This window comes from Neofelis nebulosa, chromosome 14 (genome assembly GCF_028018385.1).
Source record: "Neofelis nebulosa isolate mNeoNeb1 chromosome 14, mNeoNeb1.pri, whole genome shotgun sequence".
NCBI classification, from domain to species: Eukaryota; Metazoa; Chordata; class Mammalia; order Carnivora; family Felidae; genus Neofelis; species Neofelis nebulosa.
The window spans coordinates 81,703,537-81,726,756 of NC_080795.1; the positions used below are offsets into that span (position 1 = coordinate 81,703,537).

Below are 23,220 nucleotides of genomic sequence, written 5' to 3' on the forward strand. Positions count from 1 at the left end.
GACTTGGCTTCCCGGATGCCCCACGAGGGGAGACGGGCCGCGCAGGGAGAGTGGGAGGAGCCAGCAGCAAGAGAGGACGCAGGGGTGACCGCCGGCCTGGAGGGGAGGTCTCGGCGCGGCAAGCCGGGCACCCGCACGCTTGCCAGCCCCTGACGGGAGCACGTCGGACGTGGAAGACGGAGCCCAGGACACACGGGGACACAACCCGGAGCGAGCGGCACCGGGAAGAGCCGTGTAACGAGGCGAGGAAACGGCCGGGGCTGGCGCCCAGAGCAGCGGGCACACTCACGCTTCCCTGCGCGCCTCCACAGGCTTGCACGCCGTCCTCACGAGCAGCTGCGAGGACACCCCGCCACTGCTCACGCCGCAGACGGGGACACTGAGGCACAGAGGGGTAAGCGCCCAAGGCCACACGGCCGGCAGAGAAGGGTTTCGGATCTCACGGGGCGACCCCAGTGCCCACGACCTCCCCAGGTGGCCTCCTTGGGGGCAAATCCAGGTCACCCAGCCCCTTGTCACCATCCCTGGAGACAGGAGGCACTGCCCCCAAAGCCCCACAGGACGCTGTCCGGGGCGCCCGGGGCACACCAAGGTGCTGGGGACACCACGGTGCCCAAATGCGGCGCTTGGTGCGAAGGTGGGAGACGTCTGCCCCAGGAAGCAGAACAGAGACAGAACGGGCCCGGAGGCCAGGATGGGCCTCCTGCCTCCGAGGGACGGGAATCGTGGGGACAGAGGAAACCAAGGGAAGGGGATGAGCAACTCAGAAACTCAAGGCGACGGCCCTCATGAGCCATGAGGACAGAACCTAAAACCACGGCGGCCCCGTGAGGGCACAGAAGACACTTTCTGACACGGTGCAGGCCCTTCCCTGCCCTTCTTGGGAGAGGACAAGAGTCCACACTCCCCCTAGGACGGAGAACCCAGGAAAACAGGCACGACTGCCTGCGGCACGAGCCAAGAGGCCCGGGGCCCAAGCTGTGCCAGGGCCAGGGGGGCGACTGGCTGACAGAGCGGCAGAAGGTTCCAGACACACATCCTCGGGAGGGCGCAACCACGGCCGCGGCGTCTGGACCTAACCGAGCCCCAGGGAAACACGGTGAAGGGGAAACGAGGACGATCCCAGGTAATGACGAGGCTCAGCCCTCAGCGGCTGCAGTTAGGAATGGCCTCATCCACCTGCCAATAGAATGCAGCACAGAGCCGTGCTGGAGGAGGGCAAGTGTGTGTGCGAGTGTGTGTGCATGCGCAGGTACGAGCGTGTGGGTGTGCTCGAGCGTGTGTGCACAAGTGTGTGCGTGCATGCATGTGCTCGAGCGTGTTGCACGGGTGTGTGTGCTCGTGTGCATGTGTGTGCACAGGTGTGTGAGTGCATGTGTGTGCCCAGTGTGCATGCGTGTGAGTTCAAGCACACGTGTGAAAGGACACTTCAGTCGTCATCTTGCAAGACAGTGGATAGTGTCTAACTGCTGGAAACGACGGAGAAGTAGTGAACAAGCATGTTATTCAGAGAAAAGTTACCCAAAGATCTAGAAGATCAAAAGTAGCAGACCCTGGGAAGAGGAAACTGGAACCCCTGTTTTTCTCAAATAACCACTGTAGGGCTCATTTTTTCTCCACACTCTGTATGTGTATAATCCTGAAACATTAAAGCTTCATTTTTAAGATTCCACTGAGATCATCACGCAGAAAGAGGAGTCTGGAAACAGAGCGGCGGGCTGCAGGGGTGTCTGCCTTGAGCAGATGACCCAGGCAGAGACCCACACTCTCTTCAGATGCCTGGAGGGTGGCCCCAGAGTCACCATGTTGTCCTGGGGGGCTACGAGGACCCCAGGCAGACACAGCGCACTGGGCACCGTGTCCGGTGTGAACAGGGTGGGCCCCGGCACAGCCTTGGGGTCGTGAGCATCTGTCGGGAGTCGGCGGGGATGTCCCCTGGGACAGGAAGCTGTGGGGACCGGGGGCCATGGCTAGAGCCCCGGACTGGGCGGGCTTGGCAGCTCCCCAGAGGAAGCAGCTCAAGCGGGGTCCAAACGGGCGCAGGAAGGACTGGCCGACTGGGTCGGAAGGGAGGGGCGGCCCGCACACAGGGGAGCCCGGGGCCTGCCAGAGGAGGTGACAGAGACTGGTGGGGGGGGGCGGGCAACACTAGGGACTCCCAGCCCGAGCCCACGATGCGCCCAGCACAGGGAGGGCAGCAGAAAGGGACAGAGGGGCCGAGCCCACAGCACCACTGAGGGGCGAACGGAGGCCACGGGGGCCACCCTCGGCTGCATCCGGGCAAGCAAAGGGCAATGAGCAGCCCACCTGCAGAGGCAGGGAAGGGAAAAGACCCCCAGCCTGCCGCCTCGTCCGGCCCGCAACCTCCTCTCGCCGGGTACCGCCCGCAACATGTGCCACCAGCGTCTGCTCGGCAGACGGGGGGGGGAGGGGGGGGGTGAGGCTGTCCCACTGCCAGGGCCACAAAGAGGCGCCCCAGCCTGAGGACCAGAAACACCAAACACCAGTACCTGTCCTGAGCCCACCGCTCCAGCCCCTGGGGGACCCAGAACCCAACAGGGCCGCCCCCCACCCCCCCCCGCCATCGCTGGGAGACAGCGAGGGGCCGTGGGCACACACTCAGGTCCCCCAGGCGCCCTGTGCCCGGGCTGTGCCATCAGCTTCCTCCACACCGCTCCCACTCGGCCGCCCGCAGCCAGTTCGCGCCCCGACCCTCGACGGGCGAGGGCAGGCGGCGGGCGGCGGTGGAGTCAGACGGGGAGGGGGAGCAGCTGGACAAAGGCCGGGGCGGCCACTGGGGGCCCAGGCGGGCGGAAGCGGCAGCAAGGCCCACGGGAGGGCCGGGGGGGGCGGCGGCGGGGGGGGGGGGATGCTGTTGGGCCGCAGTACCCAGGAAGGGCCCTGGACCGCCTCGGAGCTGCCGGAGGCCACGGGAACACTGCCTGCTCCCGAGCAGGCCTCCCATCGAGCGGCTTCCTCGAGCCGCCGGCTCCTGGGACCCTGCGCCCCCAGGGCTGGCGCCAGGCTCGTTGCCAGCAGCCTGAGGGAGCCATCTGTCCTTGTAGTGCCCAGATCCTGCTTTGGGGGCAGCAAAGGAAGCGGGGGTGCCAGGGAACGCCCCAGCAACACAGCCCTGCCCCCAGGACAAAGCCCCTAGGCCCCAGAGGAGAGAACAGATGGACAGCAGGACGCCCCTGGACCCTGGCCAGAAGAGAGCAGCGGACACAGCTCCAGGCTGGAGTCCAACGGCCTGGCCTCCAGGGCCGGTGCCAGGGCCAGGACAGGGCCGGCTCTGCCCCAGACGGGCTCCCGAGCAGGACATGACCTCTGCCCGCAGCTACCTTCCATCGGCCTGGGGCTGTCAGAGGCAGGAGAGTCCCGAGACCCCGGCTGACCTTGCTGGCAGCAGAGAAAGGACAGTATTTTCTAGACTGGGGTAGCCCTCAAGCTGGAGGGGACCCCAAGGATGGAGAGCAGGCGTCTGTTTTCTCAAGTGTACAATGGGCAGCTGTCCAGCCCTCAGTGAACTAAGCAAGGAGTGAGTTCATCTTTGGGTCTCATTCCCTGGACCACTGACCTGCGCTGTGATGGGGACACAGCAAACTCAGCATCACACAGTCCCCCCTGCCCGTGGGCCTCACGCTCCAGCTGGGCACAGACAAGGAAGGAGGCGGGAGGCCGATGCACCATCATGGGGACCCTGCCTCGGTCCCACCCAGACTTCGCCCTGCTGACGGCCCTGGGGACCTGGCCCTCAGGCCCGGGCTCTGGCCTGGGGCGCTGTCCTTCACCTGAGTCCTCGCCCATCTCTACCCTGCTGCCCCTCTCTTGCCCTTCTTCCCCACCCCTGCACAACCACAGCCCTGGTTAATCTGCCTTTCCGGGCAACACTGCACCCGCCCGCCCCTCTGAGACCCAAGTGGGTGTCAGGCCACAGTGGCACCGGGACCCCCCTGCCCCTCCCTGGACACATGGCGAGCCCTTCTCTGGGCACAGTGCCGGGCTGAGGGACAGGACCCGAGCCATAACCCAAAACGTGTCCAACACAGAGAGCGGCAAACGGGCACCGGCTCCCTTCAGGGCCTGCCGTGTGAGGGGTCAGCAGGGAGGCGGGGAGGCTTCCTGGAGGAGGCAGGGCCGGGTAGAAGAAGAGAGTGGTACCAGGCGGTGCAGAAGGAAAGCTGGCCGGGGCCTCCCCCCACCGCCCGGACCGTCCCGCTGCGAACCACCTTCCGCTCACCTGGCCGCACGCCTGGCACGACCGAGGAGGCCCGCTGGGAGGGGACCTGAAGCCAGCGCTGCCCCGCGCACGGCTCCGCCCGGGGCCCAGCCGCCAACCCCGGCCACGGTCCCCAGGGAGGGCAAGGCTGGAGGCTGTGATGCCCAGTCCCGCCCACGCTGCTCCAGGCAGAGGCCGGGCAGCCCCGGCTTGCCGATCGCGGCAGGCGGACACCACGAGTCAGCCCAGGGGAGCAGTATCAGGCTGGGCCGCTACCCTCTGCGCCCGCGCTTCCCAAAATGCCTGTCTCACCAACGTGCCCTCACGGGTGCTGCGGAAGCCAAGCCGGCCTGGAGACCCTGGGCGAAGGCCACGACGTCACAAGACCCGGCTACCCAGCACGCTCGGCCGATCCGGGCACACCCAGCACCAAGACAGGAGTGTCACGCAGGCAACGTCTGGGGCGCGTCTGGAGTCGCAGGCAGCCTTGCGTGAGGACGGACGCCTACTGTGCATCCGTGGCAGGGGTGGGGTCACCGGTGCCGAGTACTCCCTGATCCAACCCAAACCCCAATTTTTAAGATGACAACACTGAGGGGCGCCTGGATGGCGCAGTCGGTTAAGCGTCCGACTTCAACCAGGTCACGATCTCGCGGTCCGTGAGTTCGAGCCCCGCGTCAGGCTCTGGGTTGATGGCTCGGAGCCTGGAGCCTGTTTCCGATTCTGTGTCTCCCTCTCTCTCTGCCCCTTCCCCGTTCATGCTCTGTCTCTCTCTGTCCCAAAAATAAATAAAAAACGTTGAAAAAAAAAAAAATTTAAAAAAAAAGATGACAACACTGAACGCACAAAGTGACTTACTCCAAACCACAGAGATAGGCAGGACCTGGGAGCTGGCCGCCGGCCCTCGGCACCCTCCCCGGGCAGCAGCAGGGAGACACCTCCCCTCAGCCTGTTTCACCTCTGCCCAGCATGCTTCCCCTCCCCAGGGAGCACCATTAGACCGGAGCTTGGAGTCTCCCATTTGGATTCAGGTGTCAACATGCACAGGCCTGTGCAGGTCGATGTCACCACAGGCATGGTCCTGTGTGTGTGTGTGTGTGTGTGTGTGTGTGTGAGAGAGAGAGAGAGAGAGAGAGAGAGAGAGAGAGAGAGACGCTCGTTACTTCCTCGCTTCCTCGCTTTGTCTCCCCACAGCAGGAAGCACACCCAGCACGCTGATCTTAATGCTAAAACACCATTCTTCCCCAAGAAGAACTCAGACTCCCTGGAGACACGGCTGATCCCAGGGCTGGGGCAGAGCAGGGAACAGATACACCGAGAACAGGGTGTTCCCGCTCGCTCGACAGAGCGGGAAGTGCTCCAAGGTAGGTGGGGACGTCACCAAAGGACGCGGGAGCCGGTGGGAAGGCTTCCACCGCCACATCCGGGACAGTCTGAGCCCCAAAATAAGTAACAGTAACGAAGGATTACAATCATTGCACAAAATAAAAACCCACGGGTCCACACGGTCACAAATAAATAAATGAGGGAAAAAAGGAAAAGCTCCTCCTTCGAGCAGAAAGCCCATAACGCAGAGGGAGTGGGGGAGGGGCGGCCGTCACGACCCTGATTCAGACAAGCGTGTCCAGGGTGCTACAGCTGCCGGGACAGGTCTGCTAAATGAGAGGCCAGTCACACAGGCTCCAAGATCTTCCCCAAGATACCTGCTAATTAAAAATGGAAAAATTATAACTTTTCAGAGGCAGCTGGCAGACATCCCCTTAACCAAACGATCTAAGTGAACACGGTCACCGCGCACGGAGGAGCACGCGACAGCACCTCCGCGACCTACACCCCCCCCCCCCCCCCCCCCCCCCCGCCGAGGGCCGCGAGAAACAGCAGAAACGACCAAACTGAGAAGCGTCTACTCAATAGCTGACCTGCCGTCTTCACAAATGCAACCTCGGGACACAAAGACCAAGGGATCGTCCCAGAGCAAAGGAGGCTGAAGACACGTCATCGCTTAAACTAACAGGCGGTCCTGGATTTCTTTTGTAAGAAGGTGCTATGAGGACAATTCACAAGCTCTGCCCCGATGAACACGAACAAGATCCGGGGACGAGAGCTGCACCTGTGTCACTTTCCCGACTGGCACTGCCGCACCGCGGTTGCGTAAGACGGTGTGTTTGAGGACCAGGGAGCATCCTGTCCGCCGCTCACCATCCAGCGGTCCAGAAGGGAACACGGACGGGTGCGTGCACACACGCACACACCGAAGCACAAAGCCAAGGTGGGGAGGGGCACCGGGGTGCACACTGGACGTCTATCCATCTGGTAACTCTTCTGTAACCTACAATTATCGTGCCCCAAAACTTGTAAGTTAAAAATAAAATAGGGGCGCCCGGGTGGCTCAGTCGGTTGAGCGGCCGACTTCGGCTCAGGTCACGATCTCGCGGTTCGTGAGTTCGAGCCCCGCGCCGGGCTCTGTGCCGACAGCTCGGAGCCTGGAGCCTGCTTCGGATTCTGGGTCTCCCTCTGTCTCTCTCTGCCCGTCCCCTGCTCATGCTCTGTCTCTGTCTCTCTCTCTCAAAAACAAATAAATATTAAAAACCGAAAGAAAGAAGGAAAGCAGAGCACACGTACGTGAGTGAAGAAACGTGCCGTGTCCACGGACGGACGCTTGAGGCTGGGGAACCAAGGCACTGGCATCAGCGTGATCATGTATTTTAAACGTGTCCGAAAACCAAGAAGCCCCTCCCATTTTAAGCACGATCCATTAGACAACTCTTAGGAGAAAAAAGAAAAAATACAAACAAAACTTTGGAAATTTCCAAAAAAGAACCAAACAGTGAAAACATCGCACAAACACATAGATAAGATACATTTAAGAGAGTGACCAGAGGAGAATCCACGACACTGAACATTTCGTGAAAAAAGGTGAAAACAAGCAAAATTCTTAGTTTAAGGGTTTGGAAAAAGCCATGCGTTTACCCACGCACTGCCAGCTAAGGTGCCCACCGCGCACAGCGCTCCGAGGGTGGAGGACGGTGTGCCAGGAATGACGTCGACTTCTGTGCCTGCCGTCCGTGTCCCCTCGGCTTGCAGCCGTCCTCTGACCACAGGCCCGGGGGGCCTGCAGCAGCTCACGCACAGGGGAGCCACGCGAAGGGAACCACGGAGAAGCGCAGTATCCCCAACACCTGCCTCCTGCCCGCCTTTGCTTTCCCGTGAGCTTCGTGGGCTGTTTCCACGTCACGTAAGCTCACGTCAGTTTGATTTCCTGTTATTTGCAGCCCAAGATGTTCTAATGAATACATCTACCCTTAAAAAAATAAGTTAAAAAAAGCAGTAAGATAATTCAAGAGTACCCACAGAAACAACATAAATAAAAGCAAATATTAACGAGGTAAGAAATGGAAAAACAATAGATCTGACTTGTGAATCAAAACCCTATTTTCTCGACTACTGACAAAGGAGACAACCACTAACACGCTCAAGAAAAGAGGGAGGAAGCAGAGATATGTCATGTGAAAAATTAGAAAGAAAGAAGAATCGCTGAAACAGAAAAAAGGTTACGGAATCGCAATGCTGTGCTTTCCAACGTCTACACGCCAAAGTGGCGCAACACAGATGAAAGGGGTTGTGTCTCCGGAAAGTGAGGTTCGCCAAAAGTGACCCACCCGAGACAGCCTGAACAGACGAATCTGGAGAGAAGAAATAGAAACCGTTATCATAAAGCCACCCCCACAAAACACCAGGGCCAGATGGTTTTGCAGGGGAATTCTGCCACATTTCCAATGCTCCATAAATTATTCCGGGGCGCTGACGATGGAGGGAAACTTCCCGACTCTCTTCGGTGAAGCACGTATAACATTGGTACCGAAACCTGATAAACGCGGTCCAAAAACAAATGGAGAACTGGTTTTGCGTTGATGTGAAAACACTCCATAGGTTACTAAGAAAACAAAGTCCAAACCCCCAGGTGTTTCTTTCGCCCTGAATGCAAAGCATATTCAACGTTAGGAGCCTGCAGCCACAGCAGTGGACCAGAGGGAAGCTTACAAGCTGTCCACAGATGGCCACCAAACCCTTGACGGAAACAGAGGAGAACTTTCTGGAGATGATGAGGTCAACGCCCCTTAGATAGAAGGCCCAGGAGAGGGCAGGAGCACCGCCACGCCCAGCACTGCCCAACACCGGCCCACGTGGCCTGACGGCAGAGGCCACCGAGGGGCGACAAGGGAAACGGAACGCACGGTCTCTTTGCCACTGACACGAGGGCATGTGTGTAAAACCCAACCTGAATGCCGAAAGTCAAAGATGCGGGTGTTGCAGGAGGGTACGAAACTCGCCATCAGAGGGCAGGAACCTCCACACACGGACGCCGGTGAGAGGACGGAGCAGCAAAGAAACCGCACCGACGACGAAAAGGACAGGACACCCGGGAACACACGTGCAGGAACGAGAGAGGAACCGGGAAGCATGACTAAGAGGAACCTGTAAATCACTCCAGGGGGACAGAGGGGCAGAACCGCTCCAGCAGAAAGAACCCCCTGCTCCCGGATGGGATGACCCGGCCTCGTGACGATGTCCGCTGTCCCACCCTGATAAAAACCCCAGCGAGCTTCCTTAGGGAGCTCAGAGGCTGAGGGTGAGTCCGCGTGGAAAGGCAAGAGGAACAGACGATATCCAGGAAAACAGCAAACAAACTAACGGGAAGGACCACTATCCCCAGACCCGACATCCTGAGAATGACGGGCGGGCAAAGGCCACGACACGGACGGACCTGGAGAACATTCTACGGGCAGAAAGGATCCGGCACGGAAACAACATGTGTGTGATTCCACTTAGGAGACACGCCCAGCACGAGCAAATCCATGGGAACAGAAAGCAGACAGGTGGCTGCCGGAGGCTGGGGCAGAGGGATGGGGACGGACTGCTCCTGGCTGTGCGCTTTCTTTTAGGCCGGCGAGAAGGTTCTGGAATGAGAGAGTGCTGACGGAGGCACAGCTCTGTGAACAGTCCGAAAACCGCTGGGCTATACGTTTCCAAAGGGTGAACTTCAGGGTGTGTGAATTCTCTCTCCACAAACACTGGAGTGCTTCCATAACCGCAACTCTGTGCGTGAAGACGTCGACCAACGGAATAAGGAAGTGTCAAGACAGACCCATGTACACACACACGTGCAGCAGACAAGAAATGGGGATTCTCAGCTCACCCGAGCGCAGGGAAGTTTCCTAAGCAGGGTGCCCAATCCCAGCATCGTCAAAGGAAGGACCGCACACGGGACGGGCGCCCTGCCCTCTCCTCAGCCTCCGGGGTGCTGGGGGACAGCGAGCCTGTGCAGAGGCCTCCGAACACTAACTAGTGAGCCCTCCTGCCACTTCCCTGCTGTCTCCTGTCAAGGCACACCCGGCGAGGCCACCCCGCGGGAGGGCCTGTGGGGTCTAAGCGCCCGCCCCGGCTTCTGCTTTCTTCCTGTTCTCTCCTCCAGGCCCCTTGGCCACTCAGGCTTCCTAGCACTTTCCTCCCTCACCCGTCTGCGGGGACTCTGGGCTCTCAAAAGACACACGTGCGTGCATGCGTCTGTTCTGGCGCCACAGGAAGGAGAGACCGGGAGACGGGAGGGCGGTGCCCAGGACCAGCTCCCTGGGAAGAGCCCCCTCCGGCCTTTGAAGCAGCTACAAGTCAGACCGGGCTGGTGTCCAGACCCTCCCCACCCCCTTCAGAGGTCAGGGCCCTGGGAGCCCAGGACCCGGCCCGGCCTCACACCAATGGGAGGCAGGGAGACGACAGGGACAACCCGGACCCTCCCCCGGACACCTACTCGACCCCCAACGTGCCCAAGAAGCCACAGCAGAGCGAATATAATTCAGTGACCGCCGCCCTCCAGGAGGAGGCCAGGGTGGGGCTCAGAGCTCCCACCAGGACTGTCCATCGGCCACCGTCCCCGGGACCTGCCTCAGGCTGCGGCGGGAGCCCAGGTCGGTGACAGGTGGGGACTCGGACATCAGGGACCCCAAGACCACCACGCAGCAGAGGGCCTTGGCCCTGGAGCTCTGCGGGGCAAGCCCACCAACAGGTCCTGCTGCCACGCAGGGATCTGCCCCAGCACAGGCTCTTGGCCGCAGGCTGGCGCTCCAGAGACGGGCCACCAGGCCGAGCCCCACAGGCACTGGGACCCCTGAGGCGGAGGCAGGGAAGCAGACGGACAAGAAGGAAGGAGGGAGGAAGGGAGGACTCAGCACACAGGGTGCACAACACGACCCCGCAAGGTGAGGCAGCAGAAAGAGAAGGCAAACCTGGGGCGGACTGGGTGGGGCCGGTCACCGGGGACATGGCTTCTCAGCATGTCACTTCAGAAGTGGGAACTCTGTGAACCGAGGTCCCTCAAGAATGCTCTCAAATGAAAACAGTTTGAAACGGGAAAGAGGCACTGGGAGAGGGGGCAGAAGGAGGCCAGACGGCAAAGGGGGACCCCCAGGGCCCCGTGCCCTGCCCTCGGGGGGCCTGGAAAGGCCTCTGTGGCTCACGAACCCACCAGACCGTCACCGCCACACAACTGCACGCTGGACACGACCCGCGGGGCAGGCACCCAGACACGGGAGCTCCGGTCCCCTTTCCACCAGAAACACGGGTGCGAACACCAGGCGCGACCCGGGAACACCTCGCCTCCAGGGCCTGCCCAGCAGTGGCCCCCCCCCCCACCTGGGTGGCGTGGCCAGAGGACAGCACGCCTGGGGCCACGGCACACCGGGCCCCATTCTCCGTGCTCCAAGACATCTCTCGGGGCCGCCGGGCACCCACAGTGCACTCCGCATCCGGGGCCCCGTGACAACATGGGTGATCTCCCAGCTGCTGCCCACCCTGTGCCTGTGGGGGACAGGGACAGGTCAGGATCACCACAGAGCAAGGCAGTGTGCGCAGCAGCAGGCCTGTCCCTCCTTGCCTCTAGGCCCCTGCATAAGACATCCCCACCTGGGGAAAGAGGAAGATGGGCAGGGGAGGGGGCGGGTGGAGGGGGGTGGGCAGGAGGAGGGGGAGGGGGCAGGAGGAGGGGGCAGGTGGAAGGGGAGGGGGAGGAGGAAGGGAAGGGGGAGGGGGAGGTGGGCGGGGGAGGGGGCAGGTGGAGGGGGGTGGGCAGGAGGAGGGGGAGGTGGGCAGGTGGAGGAGAGGGGGCGGGTGGAGGGGAGGGGGCGGGTGGAGGGGAGGGGGCGGTGGAGGGGAGGGGGCGGGTGGAGGGGAGGGGGCGGTGGAGGGGAGGGGGCGGGTGGAGGGGAGGGGGCGGGTGGAGGGGAGGGGGTGGGCACCCAGGCAGCACAGGCCCTGGGGCGGGCACCAGTTTCCTCTCTCCTCAGCATCTGCCAGGCAGGCCTGGTAGCAGCCAGCCACAGAGCCACCCGCCGGGCAGTCCATGATGCGTCTCCGGCCGAGTCCCCGCCCCCACCAATCTGTGCCGGCGCAGGGGGCACAGTGTCTCACAGCCCTGATCCTGGAGTGAACACACCAGATCATTCACACCGAAAACACCATCGCACCCACCGGCCCACGTCACGGTCCTCGCGACACGGCCCCAAAAGCAGGAGCCTGCTTCCACCCCCAGCCCCCACACCGGGGGTCCCACACGGGAGACACGGCTCGGTCCCTACCAAGCCCAGGCCCAGGCCACAACAAAGGAAGAACAACGTGTGGACGGAAGAAGGGAGGAGGGGAGACCCCAGGCGGGAGGCCGGTGACCAGCTCCCTCTTTACAGGACAGCACCAGGCCCAGGTCCCCACGTGCCACTCGCCAGCCTTGTGACAGGACAGAGCCGATCCTGTCCCCACTGTGTGCACTCCGCATCCCGCAGAGCCGCCCAGGAGTGAGTGTGGGACAGCGGGGCAGGCTCAGCCGCTGGGGCCACAAGGAGCGCCCGTCCCTGCCATCCCTCGCAGGGAGCCCTGAGCCCTGGGGAAGGTGCGGGCGACAGGACAAGTTGAGGACCAGAGGCCCTGCCACCCGCAGGGTGCAAATGAGGAACGCACAAATCCACCAGCGGACACTCCGGCTGACAGTCCACCTGCCCTGGGGAAGCAGGGGCTTTAGGCGGCCCCGTCAGGACCAGGCTGGGCAGGGGCACAGCCGCAGACCAGGGTCGAGGAGAAGTGACTGCTGAGCTCACAGCCACCCACAGGGGCCCTGCCCGACCCGCCGTCCTCAGCAAGGACTCCAGGCACACGGAGGGATGGAGGGATGGAGGGACGGAGGGACGGAGGGACGGATGCTCACCGGAGTTCACACAGGCGCCAAGGAAGGGGCCCTCCCCTCCCGGAGCTCACCCCTCCCCCCACCAGGCCACAGTGTCCTCCCTTACCCAGTGCTTGACACACTGGTGAGCACAGAAGATCCAGAAGACACCAAGCCAACTGGTTCCTCATCTAAAACCTAAACAAAGCTAATCCAGAAGGACTAAAGGGTTGAGGATTTAAAAGAATTTTTTTTTTTTTTTTTTTTTTTGGGACAGAGAGAGACAGAGCATGAACGGGGGAGGGGCAGAGAGAGAGGGAGACAACAGAATCGGAAACAGGCTCCAGGCTCCGAGCCGTCAGCCCAGAGCCCGACGCGGGGCTCGAACTCACGGACCGCGAGATCGTGACCTGACTGAAGTCGGACGCTTAACCGACTGCGCCACCCAGGCGCCCCTAAAAGAATTTTTTTAATGTTTATGTATTTTGAGAGACAAAGAGAGAGAGAGAGAGAGCATGAGCAGGGGAGACACAGAATCGGAAGGAGCTCCAGGCTCTGAGCTGTCTGCACAGAGTCCAAAGTGGGGCTCAAACTCACGAACCATGAGATCGTGACCTGAGCCAAAGTCGGACGCTCAACCGCCTGAGCCACCCAGGCGCCCCAAGATTTTAAAAACGTATTAAATATAGAACATTAGGGGCACCTGGGTGGCTCGGATGGTTGAGCATCTGACTCTTGGTTTTGGCTCAGGTCATGATCCCACGGTCTGGGGATCAAGCCCCACGTTGGGCTGTGCCTGCTCGAGATGCTCTCTCTCTCTCTCTCTCTCTCTCTCTCTCCCTCTGCCCCTCCCCTGCACTCGCTCATTCTCTAAAATAAAAAAATAATAATAAAATAAAAAATAAAAATAAATAAAACACTAAAGCAACCCAAAAGACACATCTCAGAAATACAAAAGTAACATTAAACACACACACACACACACACACACACACACACACACAAGAAAACACATTTGGCAGCGTATCAAATTTAAAAAAGATTTTGTAAATCAAAATGCAACAGAGGCAAGATTAAAAGGCAACAACGCTGGAAAGACCCACACCACAACGGGACAGAGGCTGCTCACGTTCACACGTCAGGCACCCCTACAAACTGATCTTTAAACACATTCGAGGGTGATGAAAAGCAGCAAGGCTGTGTGCAGATAACCCAAAGAAGAAACGTGCACGGCCCAGCCACCTGAGAAACAAGCCCGGGGGAAACCACAGGCGGGTGGGTCGGTGTCCCCACGGGGGAAGAGACAAACCCGCACCCGCCCTCCAGAAGATGGCGGGCCTGCAGACACAGGACACCCGGGGACGTTGCATCACACACGGGAAGCCAGACCACGGAGGGTTCACGTGGTGCGACACCACGCATGTGAAATTCTAGAACAGGCAGCGCTCGCGTCTGGTGCGGGGGGACCTGCCGGCGGGCGGGGACGTTGACCACGGCGGCGGTGGCGGTTTCACGGGCGGACACAGCCCTCAAAACTCACCACGCCCGGCGCAGGAGAGCTGAGAGCGTCGCCGTCCGTCAGCTCCGTCACGGTCAAGGCAGCCGCGTGGACGAGTCGGATGAACCTGCTGAGACCGCCACCCTGGCAGATGAAGCGGGACAGCCGTGAACGCCACGGAGAGCCACGCGAGGGCAGATCCCACTTCTACGAAATGTCCAGGACAGACGAGTCTACGCGGACAGATGCAAACCAGGGGCTGGCAGGTGGATGAGAGACAGGAATTTCCAGCCGCAGGGGTGAAAGCGTCCGGCAACCACGACCCGTGAGTGTGCTACAGCCGCTGAAGCGCACGCGCTAAACAGGTGCCCTGGGGGGGTGCAAATCATACGTGTAGGCGGTCACAGAACTGCTTGGAGCTCTGCGGCTGAATGGCAGGTCAGGGGAGGCCGTGGGCACATGAACCGCGCTTGGGTCCCAGCACCCAGGGTGTGAGCTGCTGGGGCTTTCCGAGTTCTCTGCCAGGCACACGTCGCTTCTTATTTTCAGGAGAAATAGAACGAATGCCCTCACTTAACCAGGCACACACATCAGCGCTCCTGGGCTGGGCAACAGGGCAGGACGACGGGGAGGACAGGACGGTTTCAGGGGCTGGAGGGCGGCGGTACGCGCAGGCATCCAGGCCACGGCACGTGTCAGCCTTGGTCACGGATGCGTCCCCGGGGCCGGGGCGGCGAGCTCGAGTCCTTGTGCTGGCTGAGGGACCCCTGGCACTCCAGCACTGGGCACAGGCTGCCCGGTGCCCCAGGAGCTGCCCCGGGCAGCAAGGACCCGGAGCAGCCAATATGTGGTTCGACATAGCGCGAACCTCTGCAAATGGCCCACCCCGTGTTGTTCATCTCTGCTCCCTGGGAAAGACGTTCACTGGGGACGCTTGGTCCCCACCGGCCACGGCCTGGCCCAGGATGAGCCCAGGCTGACCCCCGATTTGGTCACCAGCGGCAAGTGGCTGGGCCACACGGTGAGCGGCCCACAGCCGGTGCCCCATCTCGGCCACTTCTGCATCACCGGCACCTGGCCCACTCCGTAAATGTCTGCAGACAAGTTATTCCCTCCCGCAGCCGGGTGCGGGGGCCATGAGGCACCAAGGGAGCCAACCGGTGGCCAGGCCCGGGTCCCCGCGCCTTCTCCTTCCCACACCCAATGCGGCCTCCAAACAGGAGCAGGGGCGGCCGTGGTGGAGGTCAGGGCGTACGCAGGGCTCGGGGCTGGCGGCAGTGTTAGGGGAGCAGAGGCAGGGAGACTGAGGGCTGGCGCTTTCCTTCTTTTCCTCCACGTGGTTTTCCTGACAGTAAGAGCGTGGACACAACCACCTTGATGCGACAGGCCCGACAAGACCTTCCCAGACGTTACCACCCGACTCATTCCCACGAGGCAGGCACAGCCATCACCCAGGTCTTGGCCACAGGAGACCCTTGGTGGAGGCCCAGGGGGTAGAACTTGCCCCAGACCGCCAGGCAACTGGGCAGAAGCGGGTCCCCCAGCCATCTGTCTGCCAAGGTGGGCCCGTGTGTGTGGCCAGGGGGTGGCTGCTGGCTCCCACGGATGCTGCCGCCTCAGGCCGGCCGGCCGGAACCCAAAACCCCTCCCCGAGGGAGGACACGGCAAAAGAGGTGTTGGGGAATCGTGACTACTGATGTTCTCGTTTCCTTCCGCGGGAGAGCTGGCTGCGGGCCAGAGCGAGTCCCCTCCCACGGGGGACCCGGGCACACACCCTCACCTCTCTAAGGTGCATCTGGGCGCAGAGACCCGGAGTCAAAGAGCCCCAGTTCATGCTCTCACCCACTCTCAGGCCACCATCCCCCTGACCGATTTCTGCCCTGCCCCCCCACACGCCCAGGCCAAATGCTCGGCCCCACGCACATGTGCGCCCGTGTGCACCGCAGAGCCAGAGGCAGAGGAGGCCAGCTGGGGGAGCTGCGATGGCACGCCTTGGAGCGTTGTTATAGCAACGTGGACTCCGCGTCACGCAGAATGCCAGCCAGGCACCCCAGGCACCTCGCGGAACAGCGCCCAGAACGGGCCACGGAGCAACAGGATGGCTGACGGCACCAAGGGGCGGTCAGGACACCAGCCGAGCACGCCCTTCTCTGTCTCCACCTGCCTGCCGCGCCGCCCCCGCCCCAGCCCTCGCTCCCCTCTCTGGGAAGGCCACAGGAGGCCAGCCCACCGCCCAGCTGCCTGCTCCACCAGCCGAGCCCTCGCCCAGGATGGTGGCAGCAAAGGAGCAAGAAGGCAGCCTGAGTCACAGGGGTGGGGGCGGAGCCATCCACACAGCTGCGTGAGGCCCAGAGACTTCTGACGGGGGTGGGGGCAGGCAGCGGGGGCAGGGTTGGAGCGGGCGCTGGGCTTGGGCACAGCTGGACCGGTCACCATCTAACCCTCGGACCCACGGCAAGGGAACCTTAACTGTCATACTTCACGGCTGGGAAACTGAGGCTCGGAGAGAACAAGAACTTGCCCAGGAAGCCCTATCAGAGGCCGAGGCAGGATCCAGACCCAGGTCCCTGTCCTGCCAAGGCCTGTGTTGGCCCCACCCCACTGGGCCTCCGCCATCGGACCAGACCGTCAGGCTGCAGCTCAAGCCGTTCCGGGGCGTCACACCCCAGCTCTGCGCACAGAGGCCAGTGAGGGAAGGACAGCCAAAGCACCAGCAAGAGCCGCCGGCAGGACGGCACAGCCCCAGGACCCCTCTGTGTGGGACCAGGCGCGGAGGGGCCGAGTCCACCGGTCACAGGGAAAGGGGGCAAGGGCACACAACAACCTCACTCGTGACGGCACCCCCTGTACGACCCCGTGCCCAGAGCACCTTCCCCCTCAGGGAGGGAGGACGCAGGGCGCTGGGGGCACAGTGAGGAAGCCCTGTGTAGGGGGAGCAGGGGAGACGTGGGACGGGGCCTTCTCCCAGCAGGCACCGTCACCACCACCAGCGCCATCAACACCGTATGTGTCCAGCTTCACCTCCGATCCCGCTGTCCCATCACACTGTCCCAGCAGGAGCAGCCCCGCAGCAGCAGGACCACCAGGAAACCCCCCCGGCACCGCCACCTGCCATCACCCCCACTGCAGTGTCCTGTCCTCCCACGAGCCCCCAGCCCCAGGGCCACCGCCCAGGCCATCAGCACCCCTCCTCGCCTGCAGCAGGGATGGGAGGCTGGTGGCAGTTTGTTGTTTTAACGGGAGGAACTTCAGCAGGGTACCAGCTGAAGAGCAGAGACCCGTGCGGCTGGAGGGGGCAACGGCTGCAACAGGATCTCAGGGAAGATGGCGGGGGGAGAGGGGCTCCCCTCTAACTTTTAGAGTTAAATCACAGAGGGGTGCCACCACTCGCCCAGGGTGGCAGGCAGCAGGCACAGGCCAGGGCCCCCAAGCCCACACTCTTCACCACAGCACTGAAAACACAGACCCACCCAAGAGGGGTCTCCCGGTGAAAGGAGAGCTTTCCCTCACCCCCAGCCCCCAGCAATACCCCACAGCCCTCCCCTGACTGCACGCCCCAGCTGCTGGTACCGAGTGCCAGGCCAGTGGCTCTGACACCAGGACAGACCTGCACCTCCAGCCACTTGCCCCTGGGGTCTGGGGTCTGCAGGGAGGAGGATCCCTGTGGGCAGGATGGGCTGCCCGGGACGGAGGCACCCCCACTTCGGAGGCTCCCGCAGGGACACCCTGGAGCTGTCCACGGTGCTGACTGCAACAGGCCCACTCAGCTCCGAGCCCCCACAGGGCCAGCCTCTCCAGCCTGGAGCTCAGCCCTGCAGGGCTGGTGGCCCTTCTGTCATGGCAGAAGGGGGCCGGGGTGTGGATGAGTCCTACGTGCCAGCACCGGAACAGGCACGGGAACCACACCGACCTGTTTTCCTTCCCACAGTCTGGATTACTGAATACAAGGAAATGAACTGAGCATAGTTTTTCCTATTTCCTCCCAGAAATCACATTACGATGGTGAGGAGGATGACCCTCCCCCCACCAAAAGGTAATCAAACAAAAACCTTAAAACTAACTGAACACTTCGTATGCAGAGGAAGTAAGAAATGACTACAATTTGCAGCCCTACAACACAGGAAAAACCCACAAAGAGCAGGTGAGCTGAGCAGAGTCCTCACAGGAGGAAGTGCAGGGAATCAGAGTGGCGGGGGAGGGGGGGAGCAGCGCAGGGGCAGGTCTCGGAAGGACCTCACATTCCCTGAACGCCACAGACTAACCCTGAGTCACTGAGAACAGAGCCAGGCAAGGAGGGATGTCAGAGGCAGCCCGAGAGGCCGGTCAGGCTATGTCAGCACAGCAGCCGTGACTATGGGGAGAAGTGCCCAGATGGGTGGCCTGCGGGGCACAGGCTGCTCCCCTCTAGGCACCCCCTGCCCCACCTCTCTGAGAAGGGGGCAGGGAGAGTCTTACGAGGACTGATCCAGGGAAAAAAAACAATTTGTTCCAAAATGAACAATAAAGTCCCAAGAGCCAAAACAATACTGAAAAAGAACAGAGTTGGAGGCCTCATACTTCCTGATTTTAAAACTTACTACAAAGCTACGGTCATCAAAACTGTGGTGTCGGCATAAATGTTGGCATAAAGACGGACACACAGACCAGAGGCAAAGACCAGAGAGGCCAGAAACAGACCCTCACGTATGCAGTCGAGTGATTCCAACCAGGCTCCAGGACCACTCAACAGGGAAGACCAGTCCCTTCAACACACAGCTGGGCAACTGGACATCCACATGCAGCAAAACGAAGCTGGACACTTACCTAACCCCATACACAAAATTAGCACAAAAAAAGATCAAACATGGGAGCCGAAGTCTAAAACTCAAGAGAGAAACACAGAGCAGCAGTTTCGTGGCGCTGGACGTGGCCGTGGCCGTTCAGTCTGGCACCAAAAGCACAGGCAAAAGAAGAAAAAAAAAAAAAAAAAAGATGAATCAGACGCCATCAAAATTAAAGACTCTTGTGCATCAAAGCACACGATCAGCAGAGGGAAGAGGTAACCCACAGACCGGGGACAAACGTTTGCCAGGCATGTCTGATGAGGGATTAATACTGAGCATATAAAGAAACTTCCTAAAACTCAACAACAGAAGGGCCAGTCCTATTACAAACGGGCAAAGGGCCCCGCACAGACATTCCCCCGGAGAAGACGTGTGACGCAGACCCACGCTCGACATCGTGTGTCAGAGAAATGCAGGCCACGGCCACCGCGAGGTGGCACCTCACGCTCAGAAGGACGGCTACTGTCAGAACAACCCAGGAAGCAACAAGAGTTGGAGAGGATGTGCAGAAAGGGAACCGCATGCACTCCCGGTGGGTGTGCAAAATGACAGCATTCCCACGTGACCCAGCAGCTCCACGTGTGGGCAGATACCTAAAGGAACGGAAGGAAGGGACGGAAACCACGTTGGCAGTGGTCAGAACCCGGAAGAAACTCAAGCGTCTGTGGACGACGGGTGGGCAGATGTGGTCCCTCCACCGCGCTACCGCCCAGCCTTGAAAAGGAAGGAAATCCCGACCCTCCGGCACAGATGAACCTGGAAGGCACGGTGCTCAAGGCAAACAGCCAGACAGCAAAGGACACAGGCTGCGTGACTTCACCAGGAGGAGGTCCCCGGGGGCCTCGGGTTCTGAGACAAGAAGTAGAACGATGGAGGCACAGGCTGGTGGGGCGACGGGAGCTGGTGTGCAACGGGGACAGAGCTCCAGTTTGGGAAGAGGAGAGTTCTAGAGGTGGACGGTGGTCGTGGCTGCACAAGCTTATAAACGCATCGAATGCCACAGAATGATACACTTAAAAGTGGTTGGAGGGGCGCCTGGGTGGCGCAGTCGGTTAAGCGTCCGACTTCAGCCAGGTCACGATCTCGCGGTCCGTGAGTTCGAGCCCCGCGTCAGGCTCTGGGCTGATGGCTCGGAGCCTGGAGCCTGTTTCCGATTCTGTGTCTCCCTCTCTCTCTGCCCCTCCCCTGTTCATGCTCTGTCTCTCTCTGTCCCAAAAATAAATAAAAAACGTTGAAAAAAAAAAAAAAAAAAAAAAAAAAAGTGGTTGGAGTGGGTGGCGCCTGGCGGGCTCTTGATCCCAGGGTCATGAGTTCAAGCCCTACGCTGGCTGCAGAGTTCACCTTAAAAAAAAATGATCATAATGGCAAATTTTATGCTACGTATATTTTACTAAAATAAAAAAAAAAAAAGATTTTAAAACTTTTTTAAAAAGACCAGTGAGAGAATTGCCCAGCATTGATACAGACACTAACGAGGTGGGGGTGAGGGACAAAGAATAGAGCAGGGACACCTGCCGAGAGGTGAGGGACACCCACACACCCCACACGAAGCAGAGCAAAGCCCTGAACTGCAGAGTCACAAGCACTTGTCCCTACCTGGGAAGTCCACAAGCAGAGTTGCAAGAACTGACTCAGAAAGAGAGAGAGAGAGAGTCTCGGCCCGGAAAACAAAGACAAGGGTCACAAAGGACAAAGACAAGAGAGGTGACCCGCTGAGGACAAAAGAAAGACAAGACAGCCTCAGGAAGAAAACAAGCTGGGCAGGCCCGGGCGTCCTCCGAGGGAGGAGACCAAGGAGGGGCCTCTACAGGACGTGCAGAGGTCAGAGGGTCCCTTCAACACGCACACAGGCCCCGCCCATCAGCCATTCTGAAAAAGCAAGTGCAGGGCAACCCTCCGCCTTCGGGGGGGCGGGGGGGGGGGGGCCGACGGGAGCATGATGAAAAGGGTGGGGAGCACCAAGCAAGCTTCCCCGTAGGTGCAAGACAGACAGACGTGGGGCTGGAGAGACAGACAGAAGGCAAACCACACAGGTGAGTGTGGAGAGGGGATGGAGGAGGAAGGGGACAGGAAGGGAGGTGGGCGAACCAGGTCCTCGCCTGGGCAGGAAGAGCTCCGAGGCAGAGGACGGACGGACCGCCGACGCTTTCGTGACAAGGTGCAAGCAATAATGGCACGAAGGTAGAGCTGAGGAAGGGAACCAACTGTGCTGACCACACCCGAGTGAGAAGAAAATAACAAGGCGCATCATCACAGCCACGACTCGCGGAAGGGGTACTTGTTCCTCGCTGCCGTCGAGCGACGACCGCGGACTTGGCGGCAGACCACAGATCCGCGGTCTCAATTTCTGCAGGTCAGGAGTTCGCCCGGCCGCCTGCGGCTCTGGGAGGCAGCTGAGACCCCTGGCTGAACACGGGTCCGTGCGGCCACAGGGCTGCGGTCAGCTGGTCAACCCTGGGCCAGAGCCCCCCCCCCCCCCCGCCAACTCCGGCCCTGCACCACAAGTTCTTCTCACCCTCAGACTCTCTCACTTCTCCCTGGACAAAGTCCTCTGCTTTTAAGGGCTCAAGGAATCACTTTGAGCCTACCCAGATAATCCAAGATCAACTCTTCCTTTTAGGGACCACAACCTTAATTACACCTGCAAAGTCCCTTTCTGCCATAACACACTCCCAAGTTTCATGGCTTAGGGTGGCTCCACAGGGTTGAAGGGTCGGGGGGGGACGAAGACAGGAGGAGATAATATTCTGCTTGACACAGAAGGTACTTAATAAGGTGGTCCCCACACACAGAGTGCTAATGCCATTACGTGAGGCAGCAAAACAAAGGGAACCCTTACGGCAGATACAGACTCTGCCTAAATGTCAGAACTATACAGACTTCAAAAAATAAACAGAGAAGAAAAACACACCAGAGAGTAGAAGACGTCAAACACACACACACACACACACACACACACACACAGGACATGAGAGAACTTAAATCAAATATAATTGACCTACCAACTATTGTACCTTAGTTTACCTTCTCCAGTGAAATTAAAAAAAAAAAAAAAAAAAAGATTCTCAGATTGGATCACACAGCCAAACGCAACTTCATGTGCCACATAAGAGACACATCTGAGGTCCTTCAAAAGGGTCAGGAATAAAAGGATGTGCAAAGGCATACCAACAAATGCAAACTAGATGAAGCACCATTTGTCACGACCCGAACGCAGGCAACACAGAAATGGGACGGAGAAGGGCACTTCATGATACTAACAGGTGCAATTGAGAATAAAAATAAAATACTTTTAAATAGCCGTGCCCCACGCCACACAGCAGCCAACATTCACAGGAGAGACAAGGAGAAAGAGACAGAAATGTGCCAATGGCAGAGACCACGATTCACTCGCCTTGGTCCACGGCAGAGCCAGCGCACAGGAACCAAGGGGACGTGTGACCCAAATGACACGGCTGAGGCTGTGTAACTGACTGGTACACACATCAGCCTCCATACATGCAGGTTCAAAAACAGAGCCTCTTTCCAAGCACCTGTGACACAGTGACAAAAACAGACTCCACATTAAGGCCACAAGGAAAACTGCATAAAACCCAGAAAGTCCGAAAGGGAACAGTCCATATTCCCTGATCAAAATGCAGCTAAAACTTTCGTTAATGACAAAACCAATGACTCAAAAGGCACGTCACTTGGAAATTTTAAACCTTGCTCCTGAACGATCCTTCGACCAAACAGGATAATATGAGCCAAAATCACAGAGCTTCCAGCAGTGATGATACAGAAAACATATTTGATCAGAACTTAAGAAAAAGCTCTTCCACGTGAAACACTTTTTGGAAAAGAACATAAGCAAATGAATCAAGCATACAAATCAAACACCGAAGAAAACGGACAACCTGAAAAAAACGAAAGGAAGTTTTAACTGTAAGCGAAAAGCGATGAGTTACAAGGCAGAGAAGCAGAAAAATGAACTTAACGAGAACATCTTAAAGCCGAATCTGTGAAGAACAGCAAGAGTCATAAAGGAATCGCTACGGTCGGCCCTTGAACAAGTGGTGTCCAGACTTCAGGAAGGCTTCCAGCCAGCAGGCGGCCATCACTGGCCGAGCCTCTGGGGAGGCGCAGGTTACACACAGATTTCTGGCCGTGCAGGGCGACAGTGAGCCCACCCCACACTGTGTTCAACGGCCAAGTGTAGCAGCTAACCCAACCAAGCAGCGGTGGGAGCAAACGGGAGGGAAATAGCCCCAGAGACCAAGAAAATTAAGACTCATAAGAGCCCATTTTCCTCGAGTCTATGTGAATTAATCCGGCAGCCCGGATGAGACTGATATTTTTCTGGGAAAATGTGTGTGATTTAGAAGACTGACCCCAACAGAGAAAACTTAAAAAAGAACTCTCTTTCTTAAAACGGAAACAAAACAAACCAACAAAAAAGCCCCAGCCCCCTCCCCCACAAGCTTCACAGGGGACC

The 23,220-nt window shown here is 59.5% G+C and overlaps 1 protein-coding gene across 12 annotated transcripts in view; it reads right to left on the bottom strand.

Moving 5' to 3' along the window:
* TSNARE1 (t-SNARE domain containing 1) overlaps positions 1-23,220 on the bottom strand; it is a 120,265-nt gene that overhangs the window by 85,258 nt on the left and 11,787 nt on the right. For 9 of the 12 annotated variants that reach the window (XR_009253567.1, XM_058699252.1, XM_058699249.1 and 6 more), the window contains exon 2: positions 18,727-18,847. The exons of 2 other annotated variants lie outside the window; for them this stretch is intronic. Coding sequence is in view for 8 of the 10 variants with exons in the window: in XM_058699252.1 (XP_058555235.1) it covers positions 18,727-18,736 (10 nt within the window). In the remaining 2 variants the exon portion in view is untranslated. Of the gene's footprint in view, positions 1-13,965; positions 14,171-18,726; positions 18,848-23,220 lie in introns of those variants that run through there. One more of the 12 variants, XM_058699247.1, reaches the window with a different exon arrangement.